The sequence below is a fragment of the Pinus tabuliformis genome, chromosome X (genome assembly GCF_031772625.1).
Source record: "Pinus tabuliformis cultivar Carrire ecotype Pingquan chromosome X, CPIR1, whole genome shotgun sequence".
NCBI classification, from domain to species: domain Eukaryota; kingdom Viridiplantae; phylum Streptophyta; class Pinopsida; order Pinales; family Pinaceae; genus Pinus; species Pinus tabuliformis.
In genome coordinates, this window is record NC_142308.1 from 1,705,559,843 (window position 1) to 1,705,582,003 (window position 22,161).

Consider the following 22,161-nt stretch of genomic DNA (forward strand, 5'->3'; position numbering starts at 1 on the left):
ATTGCACAATTTTTCTCTTCTAGTTTAAAACACTTTGTATGTCATTGTTTGCATTTTGTATTAATTCCTAGTTTAACATCCAATTTTACTTTCAATTTTGCATCCATGGTTACATCCACATTTGACTTCTTATGCAGAGTATATTTTTCTTTACATATATGACCCCCTTTATAGATTCATTTTACTAATTTCAATTGCATAGTGAAATATATCATAGTTTCTAGATATCATTAAAGAAGATATCACAATTCAAAATCATTTGTAAAGAAATTTAAGGGAAATTGACAACATCCATCCAAGAAAATAACAATGTCATCATATACAATGATTCATTGACAATTTTCAACACATGTATAAAATAGCAACATAATACTAATAAGATCAGTATTACATTTAATCAAAACAACTAAAATTCAAATATGATTAACATATCAAAATATTTCATGAATATAATTATTCTATGATAAATTAACAACATACATCCAAAGATGGTAATATCACCATACATTATAATTCTCTATCAAAATAATGATGATACTTTCCAATATATAAATCAAATAAAAATATAATAATAATAATATCATCATCATATTTAATCAAATCAAACTCATCGTATGATTACCACATCAAAATGTTTCATTGATATAGGGTAAATTCACAACACCCATCTAAACATAACAATGTCATTCTACACAATAATTTCTTCATCAAAAACAATGCATGTGCATGCCTAGCTACCACCACCAAGATCATCCTCATGATCATCTTGACCATCCTCATTAGTCTCTTCCACATCATCACCAACACCACAACTGTCATCATCATCTCCTCCTTCACCACCATCATCCTCATCCTCATCATCTCCTGATATATGTTGAGCATAGTTTGGATCATCATCGTGATCATCGTCTTGGCAATCATTACCTATAGTATTCTGGCAAAAAAAATCAATATTACATGTTAGTATTAATTACATAACACAACGCATATTTTTGTTATACAATGCTAACCATAAAATGAGGTAAGATATAATATCTAATAGTACTAAAAAATAAAATGAAAATACGGTTCAAAAGTATATTGGAAATCCAACTAAGATTACATACCATAGAGTCCATCCAAACAACAAATTCAACCCATCTCTTTTGCTGCAGTGCCTCCTTTTCCAAATGATTTGGAGGTCTTCCATATTTTAGTTCCTGCCAATCAGTAAATAGGGAGAAATTAGATAACAATGACTTTCTTCTAGTACAAATTTTATTAAAAAAATATCACATGTTTAATATACTTACAAAGGTTGTTATCAGTGCTTTTAAACCTTTCTGGCCACTACAATGAGTGACTTTTGTCTTGGTTAACCTCGCCTTGGATGCCTTGTCCTTAAACATAAACCAATTCAATTTATTTTCACACAAATACACATTTAAGATAATTATAAGTATTAATACATTCTAAATAACGTTTAATGAAAAATTCAATCCCTGAATGCTTTCATCGCGCGTTTAAGATAATTATAAGTATTAATACATTCTAAATAACGTTTAATGAAAAATTCAATCCCTGAATGCTTTCATCGCGGACCTTTCTTTGTGCATCCAACTTCTCATATGATTTTACAAGTTCTTTCCATAATTTAAAAGGTATGTCAAATGGTCTTTGTTTCAGTCTTTGATCTTGAGGCATTTTTTTAATTTTTCTTGTTTGGTTGCAACGAAACCTCTTACTGTTGAGCAACATTTGCAATTTTATCTTCTTAACCGACCAACCAGTACCAAATTCATTCTCTATGTCCTGTACCACCATCTTTTTTAGGTAACTGAGCACAAAGGAGTCATAGAGGTAATAAGGAAAACTTCCATGAGTCATTTCAATAGTTACACAGAACCAGATGCGACGAGGGAGACAAAGATAAAAGAAATTCCACTCTACAAGCTATTACCTGCGAAAATTTCACAACTGAAATTCTATTGCGGCAACCAAAATTAATTCTTCTAATTGTTAATCACTTTAGTAGTTTATTGCTACGGTAACAACGAATTAATCACACTGCAATCTTCACAAAATTAAACATTGTGGAAGATAAACTGGAAACTGAGAAAATACTAGCATACACAATTATAACATCGTTATTTTTGGACAAAAGTCCCCAGAAAAACCCAACTTGGGAAAACCGGTGCAGCAGCGGAAGGTTTTTATTATTAAGCAACAGTGAGAAATTTCGAGTACAACTCGATGTTGAAATTTGCTAATGCTACAAAGAAAAATGTTGGTAAAAATATTGTGAGGAAATTTTTTCATCCCCACAAGCAATCCTGGCTCAATCAAGCCAATCGAACTAGCTCTCCAACGCCTCTACACAGGCCCTGCACCAACTCTACGCATGCCTGAAACTTGCTGGCCTGGAACTGCCTCCGATTAGTTTCTAACTGATTGTCATTGGTCTGGAAGCCTCTGGCTTGGCCCTTTGGAATTTCTTTCGGCCACTAGCACTTGCAACGACCCTTCCTCTAGCTAAATTGAATTTCCCTCTAGAGACGTATGCGCAGCACTTGTGTCATCCTCTCTGTGGCTATCTCTGCGTCTCTGCAAGCTACTCTCAGGATCTATAAAGTTTCCTCCGAACTCACTGTCTTTACCTCTCTCTGTCCCTGCTTCCCTTCTTTGACTCGAACTCTTCTAGCAAACAATTGTTGCTCTCTAGAAAGTCAAACTACCCAAGGAAATCAATCTCAAGTGTATTCCTCCATTTACCCATCGACTTCTTCCTATAATCTCTAGTTGGGACTCCAACGGCCAAGATTAAAACTTAATCAATGACTAAGATTATTTCCTAGTCGATCAATGTGAGTTTCTAGAAAAATATCACCTTCCTGAATTAATTACTGTTAATTAATCATTTTCCCTAAGACTTAGGAAAAATTTAATTACTGATTAATTAACTTAATTAAGGCACTTCTAGGTGGATTTTCCTAAAACTTTTTCTGGGTTATGGAGTCCTAGTGTTTCTTAGCCTCTCTGACAACTTCAGAGACTAGAACACCATCCGATGCTACAAAAACTAACATTACCCACCAAAGTGGGTGCCCCTATAGGAGAAAAAAATTCTCCCAATCTTCACATCCATCCGACCAACCATGTAGCCACTAACAGCCACCACTAGCTGACAATCTGCCATTGTATCCCCACCACTTGCATTAGTCATATACATTCTCACCCATCCAACGAAAACACATGAGCGAAGGTTTGCTTCCAATCAAAGGCTAATTTATTCATTTTGCAATTTGGTGCTTATTCTTGTTTGTATTTGGGCATTTTATATGTATTGTGGGATGACCTGGAAGAAAGAGGGGATTTGACTGTGATCTTGTTCCCTCACCTTAAATGGGGGGGGTTAATCTTTGATCTTAGTCCAATGGGGCCTCCCCTAATGGCCCAATGGGTATAGGTGGGGTTGATTGAGATAACATTGTTCCATTTATCCCTATTCCATACTTTCCACTTTTCATCTTACATTACAAGCCCATGTTCCACCTCCATTCTTCAGGTTCCATTGACCCTTAGTTTTCTGGGATTTGACACCCATACATCTACATACCTAGGTTGGGCCCGAAACTTTACCCTAAGAGGTTGATGTAGCTAAAAGAAAAAGAAAGAGCATATCATGGCCACAAAATAAAATAAAAAGAATATCAAAATGCCAACCCTCAAATGATAATTCTAGGAACCGCAAAGTGATATTGATGGATATTTGAGGGAAAACACTCAAATAATGATTTTTAAAGGCTTTTACACCACACTTGCCACCCAAAAGCCTCAACGCATGCCACATGGAGCTCATTTATTGGATGACACCATCCTTTTGAGGCCTCACTGCTCACACATGTGGGCTCTCATTTGCTTTATTGTCTAAGCTAGATGGGTTGACTTGTAACCCAATGCATCATTATGATTTTACTTGTCTTTTAGGGGCTTTTAGACTAAAAATTATACTTGTCCTCTTGATATAAATAAAGGAAAGGATTTTTTCATTTGTCATCATCATCACTTGTGAATTCAGCGTCTCTACTTGAGAATTTGAGCCTCTTTTCCTATTGGAGAGATGTGATCTATGGAGAATACTTTGTATTGGAGCTATATTCTTGTCTTTGGAGAAGTTTCCTTGGATCAATGATTGGATTGTACATGCATATTGTCTTGCAAGTGCTCTTTTATTGAAAAAAATTGATTTCATGTCTAATATATAGAATAAATCGGTGATCTAGATTAAATATTGTGCCTTAATTTTGTTTAGTATCAACTTTGTGGATGCTAATTCATATTATTGCATGCATTACTCATTGTATGATATGTGAATGGAAAGCCCCTTGGTGATCTTACATTAGCTCTCCCAAGTGAATTTTGGTCCCACATAAAGAAAATACTTAGGGTTATGATGTTAGGGCATCAAAATATCCTTACTCCTTTACAAGTTTTAGCCAACCTAATGAATCCATACACTCCATCAACACTAGGACTAGGCATCGCCCATCCTTATTTGGTGATAAAGTCAATTTTCATCCATAAAGTTTACTTTCTCTCTCTTACCTATCTTGGTCCTCTGAATGGCCAAGCAACCAACTAGGGCTCTCAGTGACAAGGAGAGGGAATTTTGGTCATGGAAAGTCTAAACATCGAGGGTTGAGTGGTTGCCACAAAATCATTCCCCTTGGTGGGCATTCATTCTATTTTTATGAATAATCTCCCTTACCCTAGATATTTTCCCTAGTGTAAACCCTATTTTAGTTATAGCTTCAACTTGGGGGCCTCTTGAGGGTTTCGTGTGTCTTAACCTTGTTGGAATATGTTGTAGGAAGCCCTTTCTTGGCATCTTGACCTTTAGTCATCCCAACTCTCAACCTAAAAAAATCAAACCCTAGGTCTTATGTTGCCCTAATTTGGCCTTTTCAAGGAAAGCGAACTTCTTCCTCTTGATGCCTTATGCCTAAATTGTGCCTTTCCCTTGGAGGCCTCTTTGTCACCTTACACCTCCAAGCTTAGAACACCTATTAGGTGACTTATTATATATAGGGACTCCTCCCATTGGTGAAAATCCATAATGAGCAGGGAGTTTTGGTTGTGGTGACAATGGGCCGCCACACTATTGTTGTCACTTAGTCTAGTGCATTCCTTGTAGGGTACCCCTCTCCAAGGCCTGATAGATTTTGCGGCAACACAAACAAAAGAGGTTAAAAGACAAAAGAGGCTGCAAAGGCAAAGACCACTGCCTGCCATTGTCATTGGCCTAGCACAGTCTCCAAAAATTTTAGAGATAGTTGTACAAGGATAATAATAAAGGTTGTGATGCCTCTGAAGAGGGATTGAGTGCATGAAGTATAATAGAGGTGTTAAATAGTATACTCCATGGAGGAAGAGAGTGCTCAGACACACAACAAATCGATAGTATTAGTAATTATATGCATATCAATAACATCAGCATATTTCTCCCTGTAATACCTATGAATGTTCCTACTGAGAGCCAGATGCTTGAATGTGCATTGAGAGGCCAAGAGGGGGAATATCAGTGATCAATATGTGTGCATGAGGATATGATATGTGTATTAGAGAAAAGAAAGAAATATTTCTGAGTGAAACTGTGTTTGTATTTGTGTGAAAGCAAGCCTCTTCATTGGTCAGAACAAAGCAAGCCTCTTCATTGGTCAGAACAGCTAGGGATAGGATGTGTAAATGATGTATGTTCATATGATAGAGGTTCTACATGTATGTGTACGCCTTGGTTATGTACTGACCAACCATTGCAGGTTTGTTGCTGAGGACATGGTACAAGGTCCCAGCAATGAAGAATGTTGCACTGGACACCAAGGACTCTTACACAACCTTTGTCTGCAGGTAAGAATAAATTCTGCTGCAAGAAATAGTGAGCCATTGGTGCCCAAAGAGGACATGAAGATACCTGTGAGCATGTGATGTGGGCATGCAAGCACACAGAAGAAAAGATAAAACCAAGCTCACTTCTTTTGAAGTTCAATATTTTTCATAACACGTACTCAATCAGACAAAACATAGGACTTAGACCATATGAATAAATGTGGACAAGAACAAAAAAAAGATTTAAAATAAAAAAGACAGCAATTTTGTTCTAAAAATATCCAATCCAGACATGCATGCCTGTTCTCTTTGAAAATATAAAAAAGACAGCAATTCTGTACTCAAAACATCCAATCTAGACATGCATGTCTGTTCTCCTCTGAAAATAATAGATCTACTTGCAAGCAAAAATAATGATCCCTCGAAAGCAGAGGATGAAAATTATAATAATAATCTAATTTTAAGATGTATGAAACCCCCTTGTTTGTGGGACAAGTGACCCATCTCCATGCAGTGATTTGACTGCTAAAGTCTACTGAGGTGTACATACTCTAACCCCCTGTGGTTTGACTTTGAACTTGTGACCTCTTACAAGGAAGCACATGTTATCAACTATTAGGCCCACTCAAGATGTACAAAACATAGTTTTCTCTGATGTCAGAAATGAAATTGACAAATTTTGCTTCATTTAGGGTCATGTTTCTTCTGCAACTGATGGTCAGAGAGTTGCTCTTATTCATGGATAATTTTCTACCACATTCATTGGCATGCTTCTTCAGAATGAGACAGACTGTATAGAACTTCCCAGACTCTAGTTATTGTGTTCCATCATCAAGTATATCAATACAACATACAAATTACTTACCTAGGTCCAGGTCTTCTTTTCTAATATCAACAAATTTTTTGTCTTTGTATGTCTGAAGATTTTTAATAGCGACCTCATCAATTGGGTCTACGAGATAGAGGACCTGTAAAGCAACACAGTACAATGCAGTTGTCACTTTGTATGTACTATCAAGGTACATGAAATATATAAGTCATTTATGTGGAAAAGTAAAATCATACCTCAATATCCTTCTGAAAAAAAATTTCCAAAAATGGTGCACTCCTGGCACTTTTAATGCTATCTGAAGCAATATAAAAAATACCATTTTGTTTTTCAGTCATGTTTTCAATATAATCATCCAAGCTAATCATCTCCTCATGCATGGATGAGAAGAACCGTAAAAGAGGAGCAATCCGTTTATGATTATTTGAGTCTTCGATACAGCCCAATTTGATATACTTTCCAAAGTTCTCCCAGAAGTTCTTGTAATCCTGCATTAATAATCCAAAATAATGTAAATTCCTTTTACAGAAGCTTCAAAACGCATTCACTCAATCAACATCAAAGAATATGACAAAAGACAATGCAATAATACTTCAATTTCATTAAGCTGACAAGAATCAATCAACATTACTGTCACAAAACATGATTTCCATTTCTGAGAAGAAAGTTCAGGAACATAAAGATGTAAGGAATCTATAAACAACTCAAATTATGGCATAGATATTAACTGGATTCTACTAATCTATGAAACATAACTCCATTCAAATAGATAGTGTTTAATGAGAACCTCACATTGAATTTAAGGTGGAAAGTAGGATAGCATAACAATATTTCTTGGGCCATGACACGGTTAATAACTTTCCTCTAAATTTACAGGTTGTGGACTTACATCTTTATTCTCACTTTGCACAATGCCCTGAATCATATCAAATGTCTTCTGTACAAGACGCATCTTCATTATACGAACCTGACATGCACATTCAAGGATTTAGTCACAACTAAACTTAATTAGACAAATGTTCAACCGAAATGCCATTGCATCAAACATTTACTACTGCTAAAGACATGAAAGCAAATAATCACAATATCTTGTAGTTAGACTCGTTGAAACTTCAAATGGCATATGACTTGATGTAACAGCAATATAAAATCCCTACCTAGCTCCAGAACAAAACATTTACCATCTACAACTAAATCAAACATAAAGACACAATCCATATTTTTCTTCTTTAAACCCACGAAATACTTGGAAACCAAAATATTTCCAACATAGAAGCTCATATTAATGCTTGCATATCAATATTATTCAAAAAAGTACCAACTGATCTGCATATTAAATCTTATAATTTAACGTCATACAATGGCATATTTGAAAAGGAAGGTGTGAATGAGGAACTTACAATGCGGCTTTCTTGAAGGATCTCCCTGGAGACATTAAGAAGAAGATCATTTGAATCGAAAACACCTTTAACAAAGCTCAGCTAGCGTGGAAACTACATACAGGTAGAACATATTTTGTTCAACATAAGCACCAGATACCCTCAAATGAGACTATAATTTTTGGAGGAAACATTCCAGGAGTGAAGTAGTTGCAAAAAAGACAATCAATACAACTTACCAATTCACCATTAAAGTCATCAGAAATAAAAACACGCTTGACATATAGACGAATGCTCTTAGTCTTTGGATGCATTATATCCTCAGTGCTGAGGGGAGCCATACCAGGGATGTAAAGGACACTTCTAAACTCTACTTCACCCTGAATTCAGACAGTATGGGGCAATTTGTTGTAATAATCTTTCATACACCGATTACGTGAACCAAAAGAAGAAATTTTCTTTATTAAAGATCTCTGTACATCTATCCAAAAGGCCATACCTCGGTTGTGAAGTGAGTGTATGTCAAAGGATCTAGAAATTCATTGAATGCCTTCTTGTAAAACTCATTGTACTCTTCTGATGCAACCTCTTTGGGATTACGCATCTAGAACATGAAAGTTAGAAAGACATAAGGCTAAGCCCCAGAGGAACAACTAGAGATTGACATGGGCCATGCTTCTGCTATATATAAAGGATTCAGGCATGCAATATTAAAATGAAATAAAACAGAATTTTGAGTTCATAATTAGCCAGAAAATATATGAAATGGTTGTTCAGAATAAGATAACACCCAATGCATCCACAGGGTCTTCTGGTAGCAATAAGCCCAACATTTTTCCCTGGTGGTGCATCCCAACGTACAGTACTAGCATGACCAATACGTTGATGATTACCTCCACCATGAGGATGCCCAACTCGATTCATCGCCACGCCACGAACCTTGGGCCAACAGTTTCTTTTGACCCTGTATTTGTGGTATGCATTGTGAGCCTTAAGCATTGGTTTTTTTGTTCTTCCACCTCCATCAACTTGACCAATCATAGCTGTACAACCACTTGACACAATCTTCTTAGCTCCAGAGGGAATCTTCACCCTGAAAAATGAGACAATTAGAGTTATCCCTCCCGTCATATAACAAAATTGAAATTCAACATAGAACCGAGATTCAACATACAATCTGAAAATAAGACCCCAAGTGACCTGTAAAGTGTGATTAACATGTTTCCTATAAATTTTAAGAATCATTAAAATAATTATTTTTTCTTTCTAATATTCCCATTCAGATAACATAGATCTATGGAATCATGATAAAAGTTAAGCAGTCCCACTCCTCATTCTCATGTTTCCACTACCAAATATTCTAGCTTAAAGTCATTTAAATAAATCTGTTGATGTTGACTATGTTGTTTTTGCTATTCATGGTGTTATAAGGTAAGACAAAGCACCGCATCAGATCATGTTCTCTTATTTTGAACTCCATTTTTCTTACATGCCACCTTGCATATCTGTTATTCATCAAGATTATGGGCATGGCACTTCCAATAAGGTTATGTAAGCTGATTCTTCTATTACTCATGTAAATGTTCTTCTAACTGGTTAAATGTATGTGTAAAGCTAAGATAGGGCTTTATTTGACCTTTTCCTATTGCTCATTTTTCTTGCAGTGTTTACTCCATGATCTATTTGAAAAAATAATATGTATCAGCATATTTGTGGAGTCAATTCTTGGCTATGTGGCTGACTAGTCATAATCTAATCCATCAAAGTCACCCAAGGATTGTTCTTGGCCCCATCCACATGAAATGGTTCCTTGCAGAGTCAAATAGCCCACAAGGAGCACATGTCAAAAGCAAGATTCAAACCTAGGTGGAGAATACAACTTCTAAACATCCTAGCTAAAGCTTGTTAACTTGTTTGAAGCTTGTGATTATGCTTTCACACATAGAAAACATGTTACATTATCCATCAAAAAGCAGCAAAACCAAAGACAAACAAATACACAATGTAAAACTTAACTCCAAAACACATGTTTCATGTAAACTTGGTAAAATTTGAGGTGGGGTGATGTGGATTGATTGTCCCAAGGAGGAGGGGCAAGATCCTTGAGGTACCCAACCTCTTGGATGAGACCGTGCTACGGGAGCCCCGATGTGTAGTAGCAGGAACTGACTGATTGGGTAGAGACAGATGCGGATGGAGCGGTAGAGAGAGCGACAGTGCAGGGAATCCCAGGACAGCGCATAGCTAGCAGGCTGTAGCAATGCGAGAGGCACAAGTGTTTTGCACAGTGCTAGGTGGCACAGAGAGGTGTGCAATGGTGCGAGATGCATGGAGATGTTGCAGTAGCGCAGATGTCAGAGAGGGAGCACTTGTCAGCAGCAGGTAGAGCTTCAGCATCAGAGGATGTTTCTATCCCAACAGGGAGGTCAGTTGGGAGGTGCAGTGCGGATGCAATGCTGGGAGATAGAACCAGCAGCAGCACGGATGCAGTCAGAGATCAAAGTGACAGAGGCTAGAGCAGTCAGATACTGAAGAGCACAGAGATGTAGAGTTTCAGTCGACAGAGGCAATAGCAGTCAGAGACTTTGATGACAGAGCAAGTGGACCGGCCAGATGTGTTGCATGGAGAACATTCCAGAGTTACAGGATCGGGTTTGAGAGGAAGCCTTTCTTGTTGAGAGGGAGTGTTGAAAAGTGTGCAACAAGAAATGCTTGTTGAGAGTGCAACAAGATGATGGAGCTTAGTGAAAAGAGTCGCCTTCACTAAGTGGGCCCGCAGGCTATTTTTGGCGCAAGTCTATTTTTAGACTATGTCTATTTTTAGACATATGGATCATGTCTATGGATGATTGATCAAGTTGGGAAAAATAGATGGACTTCTATTTTTGATGAAAGTGTGAGTGATCACAGTGTGAGTGATTACAGTGTGAGTGATCACAGTGTGAGTGATCAAAGTCAAAAATAGAAAAGTCAAATATTATTATCTCACAATAATATTTGGACTATAAACTTAATCTTATTCTCTTGGAGCACTTCAGTTTGAGCTACGGAAGTGGCACATGCAGCTGTCAGAAGGAAATTCGTTTTTCTTATGAGTCAGTTGAGTTGTTGCATGCATGACTTCAGTTAGAACTCAAGTGAGTTGAGTTTAGTGGACTGGAGGTACAGTTGATGGAGTTGTGTTCAGTTTAGCTTTGTTAAACTGGTTGTATTTAGTCTAACTGATCAATAGACTAAAGATGAGTTGGGTGAATTAGTTATTAATTAATTCACAAGTTATTAACTCATAATGCAACTATAGAATACATCAGTTAACTCAGTTGCATGTCAGTGCATGTTCAGTTCAGCAGGGACAGGTGTTAGAGGATCAGATTGCTATCAGTTGTGACTATAGCTGTGCATGATGATTTGCACAATCAAAGGATTGAGTATGCCAATGAGTTTGCTCACGTATCTTCATGATATTATAGCTGTTGCTCACGTCCAACATAGTGTGGGTGACTATTTTGCAGTGTAAAATCGAGTTTGGGAAGCAATTCTCATCAATTCTCGAGCAGGTTTGAGCAGTGGAGGCAGGCAAGCAGCGGGGGAGATTTGGAGATCAAATCTGAGCTGTATTGTGTGTAACAGGTGGAGATACTTGTGAGAAGTATTATGCTTTGTATTGTTACATGATTCAATCAATATAATATACAGATAGTGTGGGGTTTTTAGCGAGATGCTTTCCCCGGGATACATACTGTGTTTATGAGTTTGATTGATGCTTCTATGTGTGCCTGTGGATGTTTCTGCTTCTGTAATTTGATGATCAACGTAGAGGAGATTATGTATTATACATGTTCCGCTTAAATTGTATGATCAGGATAATCTCTGTTGAATATGTGTCATATTATTCAAAATTTCTACATGGTATCAGAGCTGCTTGATTTGTAGAAGAGATTTTTACAGGACATCAAGCGAGGATTGATCATCAGATCTACTATTCAGGAAGTGGTTACATTCTATTTCTTCAGGCAGAGTCTGTAATCGGGCCAGGTAGCCTCTGGATTCATCCTTCCTTTGGAAGGTGAGATATCCGGTGAATGCCCATACAGTCAATCTCTGTACAAGAAATAATTTGTTCTCACGAATTCTAGATCGGAAGCAGTTGAGTTTTGTGCTGGTGGAATTCGAATTTAATTCCAAAGCAAGAGATAAAACTCAGAAACATTCAGTTCGAGAATGGAGATAGTATGCCCCAGTATCTCACGAGGTTCACTCATTGTCGAGATGAGCTGGGAAGTGTGGGGGTTACTGTTGATGATGAGGATGGTGAGTCTAGGACTCCTTGACCTTCCTAAGAGTTGGCATAGCTACCAGGACTCGGTGAATGGAAGGGAGAAACTGCCAAATTGGGAACGACCATGGTCGGATTTGATGCAGGAGGAGATTAGACGGCGCACCAGAGACAGTTCTTCATCCATGCAGGATGAGGAGAACTGTGCCTTAGCGAGTAAGGCGAAGAAGGGGAAGGAGAAGGTTTCTCTTTCCGAATCCAGTTCTTCCAATGATGGGAAGAAGGTTGACAAGGCGAAGGTGCGATGCTTTCGTTGTCATGAGATTGGTTCATGGGTCAGGAACCTGTATGCTCTTGAGGTTCAAGATGCATGCAAAGCCTTGAGCAGCAAGGCAACTGATGGAGACTTGGTGGTTGAGAGGGAGCGTATATTACCTCTCAACATGCAGAGCCAGAAGAAGTCTCAGACGATTGTGGAGGAGCCACGATTGGTGCAGCAACTTCAGGAGGTTGTGGAGGAGCCACAACAGGGGAAGCTGTGTGGAGATGGAGTAGAGACATCTACTCATCCAGAGACCTCCAGTAGGGGGAAACTTCAAGCCAGGTGGGCTGAGGGATCGCATGCAGCCATACCTCCAGGTAGGAGGTGGGGTGATGTGGATTGATTGTCCCAAGGAGGAGGGGCAAGATCCTTGAGGTACCCAACCTCTTGGATGAGACCGTGCTACGGGAGCCCCGATGTGTAGTAGCAGGAACTGACTGATTGGGTAGAGACAGATGCGGATGGAGCGGTAGAGAGAGCGACAGTGCAGGGAATCCCAGGACAGCGCATAGCTAGCAGGCTGTAGCAATGCGAGAGGCACAAGTGTTTTGCACAGTGCTAGGTGGCACAGAGAGGTGTGCAATGGTGCGAGATGCATGGAGATGTTGCAGTAGCGCAGATGTCAGAGAGGGAGCACTTGTCAGCAGCAGGTAGAGCTTCAGCATCAGAGGATGTTTCTATCCCAACAGGGAGGTCAGTTGGGAGGTGCAGTGCGGATGCAATGCTGGGAGATAGAACCAGCAGCAGCACGGATGCAGTCAGAGATCAAAGTGACAGAGGCTAGAGCAGTCAGATACTGAAGAGCACAGAGATGTAGAGTTTCAGTCGACAGAGGCAATAGCAGTCAGAGACTTTGATGACAGAGCAAGTGGACCGGCCAGATGTGTTGCATGGAGAACATTCCAGAGTTACAGGATCGGGTTTGAGAGGAAGCCTTTCTTGTTGAGAGGGAGTGTTGAAAAGTGTGCAACAAGAAATGCTTGTTGAGAGTGCAACAAGATGATGGAGCTTAGTGAAAAGAGTCGCCTTCACTAAGTGGGCCCGCAGGCTATTTTTGGCGCAAGTCTATTTTTAGACTATGTCTATTTTTAGACATATGGATCATGTCTATGGATGATTGATCAAGTTGGGAAAAATAGATGGACTTCTATTTTTGATGAAAGTGTGAGTGATCACAGTGTGAGTGATTACAGTGTGAGTGATCACAGTGTGAGTGATCAAAGTCAAAAATAGAAAAGTCAAATATTATTATCTCACAATAATATTTGGACTATAAACTTAATCTTATTCTCTTGGAGCACTTCAGTTTGAGCTACGGAAGTGGCACATGCAGCTGTCAGAAGGAAATTCGTTTTTCTTATGAGTCAGTTGAGTTGTTGCATGCATGACTTCAGTTAGAACTCAAGTGAGTTGAGTTTAGTGGACTGGAGGTACAGTTGATGGAGTTGTGTTCAGTTTAGCTTTGTTAAACTGGTTGTATTTAGTCTAACTGATCAATAGACTAAAGATGAGTTGGGTGAATTAGTTATTAATTAATTCACAAGTTATTAACTCATAATGCAACTATAGAATACATCAGTTAACTCAGTTGCATGTCAGTGCATGTTCAGTTCAGCAGGGACAGGTGTTAGAGGATCATATTGCTATCAGTTGTGACTATAGCTGTGCATGATGATTTGCACAATCAAAGGATTGAGTATGCCAATGAGTTTGCTCACGTATCTTCATGATATTATAGCTGTTGCTCACGTCCAACATAGTGTGGGTGACTATTTTGCAGTGTAAAATCGAGTTTGGGAAGCAATTCTCATCAATTCTCGAGCAGGTTTGAGCAGTGGAGGCAGGCAAGCAGCGGGGGAGATTTGGAGATCAAATCTGAGCTGTATTGTGTGTAACAGGTGGAGATACTTGTGAGAAGTATTATGCTATGTATTGTTACATGATTCAATCAATATAATATACAGATAGTGTGGGGTTTTTAGCGAGATGCTTTCCCCGGGATACATACTGTGTTTATGAGTTTGATTGATGCTTCTATGTGTGCCTGTGGATGTTTCTGCTTCTGTAATTTGATGATCAACGTAGAGGAGATTATGTATTATACATGTTCCGCTTAAATTGTATGATCAGGATAATCTCTGTTGAATATGTGTCATATTATTCAAAATTTCTACATGGTATCAGAGCTGCTTGATTTGTAGAAGAGATTTTTACAGGACATCAAGCGAGGATTGATCATCAGATCTACTATTCAGGAAGTGGTTACATTCTATTTCTTCAGGCAGAGTCTGTAATCGGGCCAGGTAGCCTCTGGATTCATCCTTCCTTTGGAAGGTGAGATATCCGGTGAATGCCCATACAGTCAATCTCTGTACAAGAAACAATTTGTTCTCACGAATTCTAGATCGGAAGCAGTTGAGTTTTGTGCTGGTGGAATTCGAATTTAATTCCAAAGCAAGAGATAAAACTCAGAAACATTCAGTTCGAGAATGGAGATAGTATGCCCCAGTATCTCACGAGGTTCACTCATTGTCGAGATGAGCTGGGAAGTGTGGGGGTTACTGTTGATGATGAGGATGGTGAGTCTAGGACTCCTTGACCTTCCTAAGAGTTGGCATAGCTACCAGGACTCGGTGAATGGAAGGGAGAAACTGCCAAATTGGGAACGACCATGGTCGGATTTGATGCAGGAGGAGATTAGACGGCGCACCAGAGACAGTTCTTCATCCATGCAGGATGAGGAGAACTGTGCCTTAGCGAGTAAGGCGAAGAAGGGGAAGGAGAAGGTTTCTCTTTCCGAATCCAGTTCTTCCAATGATGGGAAGAAGGTTGACAAGGCGAAGGTGCGATGCTTTCGTTGTCATGAGATTGGTTCATGGGTCAGGAACCTGTATGCTCTTGAGGTTCAAGATGCATGCAAAGCCTTGAGCAGCAAGGCAACTGATGGAGACTTGGTGGTTGAGAGGGAGCGTATATTACCTCTCAACATGCAGAGCCAGAAGAAGTCTCAGACGATTGTGGAGGAGCCACGATTGGTGCAGCAACTTCAGGAGGTTGTGGAGGAGCCACAACAGGGGAAGCTGTGTGGAGATGGAGTAGAGACATCTACTCATCCAGAGACCTCCAGTAGGGGGAAACTTCAAGCCAGGTGGGCTGAGGGATCGCATGCAGCCATACCTCCAGGTAGGAGGTGGGGTGATGTGGATTGATTGTCCCAAGGAGGAGGGGCAAGATCCTTGAGGTACCCAACCTCTTGGATGAGACCGTGCTACGGGAGCCCCGATGTGTAGTAGCAGGAACTGACTGATTGGGTAGAGACAGATGCGGATGGAGCGGTAGAGAGAGCGACAGTGCAGGGAATCCCAGGACAGCGCATAGCTAGCAGGCTGTAGCAATGCGAGAGGCACAAGTGTTTTGCACAGTGCTAGGTGGCACAGAGAGGTGTGCAATGGTGCGAGATGCATGGAGATGTTGCAGTAGCGCAGATGTCAGAGAGGGAGCACTTGTCAGCAGCAGGTAGAGCTTCAGCATCAGAGGATGTTTCTATCCCAACAGGGAGGTCAGTTGGGAGGTGCAGTGCGGATGCAATGCTGGGAGATAGAACCAGCAGCAGCACGGATGCAGTCAGAGATCAAAGTGACAGAGGCTAGAGCAGTCAGATACTGAAGAGCACAGAGATGTAGAGTTTCAGTCGACAGAGGCAATAGCAGTCAGAGACTTTGATGACAGAGCAAGTGGACCGGCCAGATGTGTTGCATGGAGAACATTCCAGAGTTACAGGATCGGGTTTGAGAGGAAGCCTTTCTTGTTGAGAGGGAGTGTTGAAAAGTGTGCAACAAGAAATGCTTGTTGAGAGTGCAACAAGATGATGGAGCTTAGTGAAAAGAGTCGCCTTCACTAAGTGGGCCCGCAGGCTATTTTTGGCGCAAGTCTATTTTTAGACTATGTCTATTTTTAGACATATGGATCATGTCTATGGATGATTGATCAAGTTGGGAAAAATAGATGGACTTCTATTTTTGATGAAAGTGTGAGTGATCACAGTGTGAGTGATTACAGTGTGAGTGATCACAGTGTGAGTGATCAAAGTCAAAAATAGAAAAGTCAAATATTATTATCTCACAATAATATTTGGACTATAAACTTAATCTTATTCTCTTGGAGCACTTCAGTTTGAGCTACGGAAGTGGCACATGCAGCTGTCAGAAGGAAATTCGTTTTTCTTATGAGTCAGTTGAGTTGTTGCATGCATGACTTCAGTTAGAACTCAAGTGAGTTGAGTTTAGTGGACTGGAGGTACAGTTGATGGAGTTGTGTTCAGTTTAGCTTTGTTAAACTGGTTGTATTTAGTCTAACTGATCAATAGACTAAAGATGAGTTGGGTGAATTAGTTATTAATTAATTCACAAGTTATTAACTCATAATGCAACTATAGAATACATCAGTTAACTCAGTTGCATGTCAGTGCATGTTCAGTTCAGCAGGGACAGGTGTTAGAGGATCAGATTGCTATCAGTTGTGACTATAGCTGTGCATGATGATTTGCACAATCAAAGGATTGAGTATGCCAATGAGTTTGCTCACGTATCTTCATGATATTATAGCTGTTGCTCACGTCCAACATAGTGTGGGTGACTATTTTGCAGTGTAAAATCGAGTTTGGGAAGCAATTCTCATCAATTCTCGAGCAGGTTTGAGCAGTGGAGGCAGGCAAGCAGCGGGGGAGATTTGGAGATCAAATCTGAGCTGTATTGTGTGTAACAGGTGGAGATACTTGTGAGAAGTATTATGCTTTGTATTGTTACATGATTCAATCAATATAATATACAGATAGTGTGGGGTTTTTAGCGAGATGCTTTCCCCGGGATACATACTGTGTTTATGAGTTTGATTGATGCTTCTATGTGTGCCTGTGGATGTTTCTGCTTCTGTAATTTGATGATCAACGTAGAGGAGATTATGTATTATACATGTTCCGCTTAAATTGTATGATCAGGATAATCTCTGTTGAATATGTGTCATATTATTCAAAATTTCTACATTACTCGTTTCTTTTCTTTTTAAATTATCAACCCATTATAATCGTTTCTTCTTCTTAGTAGTAAGAAATATGGGTAATATGTGGTAATGCATCTCTTCGGATATTTTGTACTATTTATTTTTCATGTTCTATTATCTATATTGTTATTCATTAAATCTCTTCACTCTAGAATATTTATTTATCTAAAGAGATATTTTAGACTTGTTTAGAACATGTGTTTATTTGTAATTATTAAGTTCATTCTCAAAAAAGGGAACATGTATTTATTTGTAATTATTAAGTTCATTCTCAAAAAAGGGCAAACTGACTGGTAAATTTTCACAGATGAACAGAGGGCGAAAATAATTGAGAAAAGAAAAATGATCACCAAGAAACGTAAAAAAGAGTAAAATGATAATATATTATTTTCATAGAATCAACATAAAACATAATATAATACGAAAATAGTTGTTGGACGTGTTGCTAGCTTTTTCGTTGTCACTGATTTCCAGCAAAACAACTGATGGAATGATGGGCAGATATGGCTGCACAGGCAGCAGAATCATGGGCAGTAGATATAGATAGTCGAGCTTCAGTCGACATAGTTTACAGGGAGCCATGGGCAGAAGTGGAGGCATCAACTGTAGAGGAACCACTGGATAAAAGGCATCGTTGAAGGCAGAGGCATCAATTCCTTATCTGTTTTTGAATTCTTGGACATAAATATCTTAAACCATGTTTTCATCAAATATATCAGCATAAATTTTTTATAAAAGAACCTTGAAAAATAGATGAATACCATGACAAATTTTTTGTCAAATATATCAAAATTTAAGATAATATAAAAATATCTTCACAAAAAACTGTTAAAAGGTTGAAGACTCAAAAGAAAATTTAGTTCATGTGTCAAAAGTTAAACTAATTTAATAGACTATTCAGAAATACTCTGAAAATTAGAAAGCAATGGATTATGAAATTTAAAGAACTCATCAAAACCGAGAAGTACACCCAATACTATTAGAAATCACGAATGTAATTATTATTATTTTCCTGAAATCGAATGTACCTAAAATTCCCCAGCCGAACCTTCTTCAGTCAATCGTAGGTGCAGGGCACAAACATTGTGATCCATTGGCAAAACGTAGCACCCGTACACAATTTCTGAATCCCTGTGGTGGAACACGTCTATGCATCATTGATAGTTTTTTACCACTTGGAACTGCAATAATGTTGGTTAAAAATTTATTCCTTAAAAGAAAGGAATTATAATGTTCGATTAAATTTAAATTGAATTTAAGTTAAATAAGAAATAAAAGGGGCAAACTTTCATATTATATGACCCTTCAATCAAGGAGATGCCGGATAAATTGGTGCTTTCTGGTCAACTTTTTGATAGGGTTTTCAATTAGAAGCCCTGTTCTAATTTAAAGAGGGAAGCTTCACCCTGTTAGTGCTTTTAGAAGCCCAGAGGTTTCGACAACCCATATTCTGTTAATGTTTCCAGGTCTTGGAATCTTTCTGGGCTTCGACGTTATCTATGTCCTTCTAAATCCACTTAGTGTTTTTTTTGGGTTTGTGTGGCTGAAAGTTTGACAGCTTCCCTTTACCTAAAGCTTCGATAGTCCTTCCTCATCCTTTTGGGCATTTGAACTCCATATGGTCATGCTCACAAAATTCTCTGATACTGCAGTTTATCAGGATGCCTCTTTTCTCTGAGGAAAAGAGTAATTCTTGACGATAGGCTTTCTTTGTTTAGATCAATGTTTGCACATATCTAGAAAAGGAATTCAACTTGTGTTCCATCGTTATCCTAGTTGGCTTAATAAAGCCAACTGGTTAGAAGAACGTCATCCTTACAATTCGAAAGTTCTAAGGAAAGGGTGGTACTACAATCTGATTCAGACTAGAGTGTTTATGGGTACATCCAATTTTGGATCAAATATCCAATACTGCATGAAGAGTCCTGCCCTACCGAGGTCCTTTTGCCATCTTATATTTGAGAAGGATGCAAAAATCGCTAAGACAACAAATATTTCCTGCAAGGGAAAGCTCGATCTCCCTGGCTTTTGAGCTTAAACAATGTCTTTGGTAATTTGAACCCCCTAGCCTCTGACAGCTTAAAATAATATATGTTCTGAAATTTGAAACCGAGGTATTCAAATCTGATCCCAACTAGAGAGCGTATGGACAAATCATTCTCAAATCAAACCCAATGATCCAATACTAAAACGAGAGCCCCTCCTTACAGAGGAACCACGAACCTTTGAAATCCATTTTGAGAAGCATGTGGAAGTTTTTGATCCATAAATTTGGCCAATAAGGGAAATCGCAACCCCTCCCGATAGCTTCCAAGTTATGTTTTTGCAAAACCGCCGAGGTATTTTCCGATGGTAAATACACATACTTCCCTCGGTCTAGATAAGGGTTCATCTATATGCTTAATATTAATACAGATTTTTGGCGCCTGTGTCGATTCTCTAAAACTACAGACCTTTGAAAATCCATTTTGAGAAGGATGTAGAAATTTTTAATCCATAAATTTGTCTCATTTTGAGAAGGATGTAGAAATTTTTAATACATAAATTTGCCCAATAGAGAAATTTGAACCCTTCCCGATAGCTTCCAAATTATGTTTTTGCAAAGCCGCTGAGTTATTTTCGGAGGGGAAATACCCATACTTGCTTCGGTCTAGATAAGGACTCATCTATCTGCATAAGATTAATACAGATTTCTGGCACCTGTGTTGATTTCTTGAAAAAACTAGACCTGGATGGGTCCTGGCCTAGGATTCCTGACAGCTTTGCTTAAAATAAAAGCCATCAGCCCCTCCCCCGATTCAACCTCAGTAAATATCCTCCTGAAAGATACGGGCAAATCCATCACACCGCCGCTCTTTTCTTCTACCACTGCACTGCCTCTGTCGGCAACTTATGAATTTAGTATCAAGATAAAGCTAGTGTCAACATTATTAGGCCCCTTGAAATATAGATCGATGTTTCTAACTTTCGATTTGCTCACACATATTCTCGTACATACCTCCTTAATCCCAAATTCCACCTTCTTGTGCACTTTGTTACATTAATGGTCATACCACTCCTTCCTGTCTAACACTTGCCGAGTAATTGGTGGTTATAGATTTATGTATAATAGGATTGAAAAGGCGAAATGAATGGCCCTAACATGGTCTATTTTATCTGAAAATAGGGTTTCTAGGGAAATAGGCGTGGTCTATTCTATCTAAGAATAGTGTTTCCAGGATTTTTCATTCTTTGAAATAGAATAGGGTTTTTAAGATTTTCATATAAAAGTAAAAATGATGAACAGATTCTTTAAAATAGAATACAATTTCTAGGATTTTCTTCTTTTAAATTAGAATAGGGCTCTAGAGGGAAGCTTCACCTTGGTAGTGTCGTTATCAATATTGTGGCTGACGACGATGTCTTAGTCTCCAAAAGCCCTAGCAAACGAACCCCAATTGCCGACATTCTGTTCCATGTTGCAGACATGGCTCCCTCCAAAATAGATCTCAAAGGCAACAAGTTACCCACAGTCAAAATGGCCTTCTTTCCGCAATAAACAAACTGTCCCGTGTAAATACCTTCGGTAACTAATAAGAGCTTTTTTTGATGCTTGTAACGGAATGGGTGCCCGAAGGTCACTTTGCAGAGGGGAGCGTTGCGGCCAGGGTCATGCATTACGTCCGTGAAAATTACCCTAATGTACCCATTATGCTTGCCATAGTCGAGGCTTCCCAAACGTGCAGGTCCCTTCCTATGATGGGTGTGGAATCTGAGCATGGAGCCTGCTCCTTTTCTCTGTGCACGAATAGCGCGACCCATGTTTGCAGACCAGAGCAGATCACTACACACGGAGTTTGGATCTATTGTGCCTCCGAAACTGGAAATAACAGATATGGCTATACATACAACCTATAGGTTTACAGGAATAATTTATTGTGTGCCTATAAGGAAATTCGGTTGAGAGATTATGCTATATCCACATGCTTAAACCCTTGGCCGCTAAAGCCAAAATAAATGGCCGCCCGATAGCAAAATCTGAGTTGTGAAGTCAAAAAATTCTATGTGTAATGGAAATTAATTGAAATTTTAAATATATTTATATTAAAGAAATTTTATATATTTTAATATTTAATATTTAATTATTAAATTTAATAATTTAAATTTTTAATAGGTTTATATAAGAAGAAATTTTATATCTTTTCAATATTTCATATTTAGATTTACATTAAAGTTTTAAATTTTGAAAATAAAATAATTTTTTGGAGGGAGGAGTGAAATATGGTTTTTTTGTGAATTGTAATTTTAAAATTGTTTATATTTGTCAAAATTAATATAAATTATTTAAATTTCAAAATTAATGGAAAGAAATGAGCAAAAGCAATGGTTGTTATAGAAAGAAAACTACATATTTGTTAACCTTTAAGATGTATGATGTTGAATTTTGTTCGAA

At 38.5% G+C, this 22,161-nt stretch overlaps 1 protein-coding gene across 13 annotated transcripts; it reads right to left on the reverse strand.

The window, feature by feature from the left end:
* Positions 1 to 785: 785 nt before the first annotated feature.
* On the reverse strand, positions 786 to 21,700 carry LOC149146557 (large ribosomal subunit protein uL2-like). 13 transcript variants are annotated; one of them, XM_089448670.1, is made up of 9 exons: positions 21,091 to 21,223; positions 18,758 to 18,860; positions 8,967 to 9,166; positions 8,095 to 8,187; positions 7,584 to 7,661; positions 6,931 to 7,182; positions 6,731 to 6,833; positions 1,107 to 1,199; positions 786 to 934 (listed from the first exon to the last, which is right to left on the reverse strand). In XM_089448670.1, exons 5-8 carry the CDS (start codon positions 7,650 to 7,652, stop codon positions 1,132 to 1,134), a joined length of 492 nt encoding a protein of 163 aa, XP_089304796.1. In that variant the 5' UTR covers positions 7,653 to 7,661; positions 8,095 to 8,187; positions 8,967 to 9,166; positions 18,758 to 18,860; positions 21,091 to 21,223; the 3' UTR covers positions 786 to 934; positions 1,107 to 1,131. The 13 variants fall into 13 exon arrangements, 11 of the variants coding, with proteins under 11 accessions (XP_089304796.1, XP_089304795.1, XP_089304794.1 ...); XM_089448669.1 differs by having other exon boundaries at positions 8,313 to 9,166; XM_089448668.1 differs by lacking the exon at positions 8,095 to 8,187.
* Between the last annotated feature and the right edge of the window lie 461 nt (positions 21,701 to 22,161).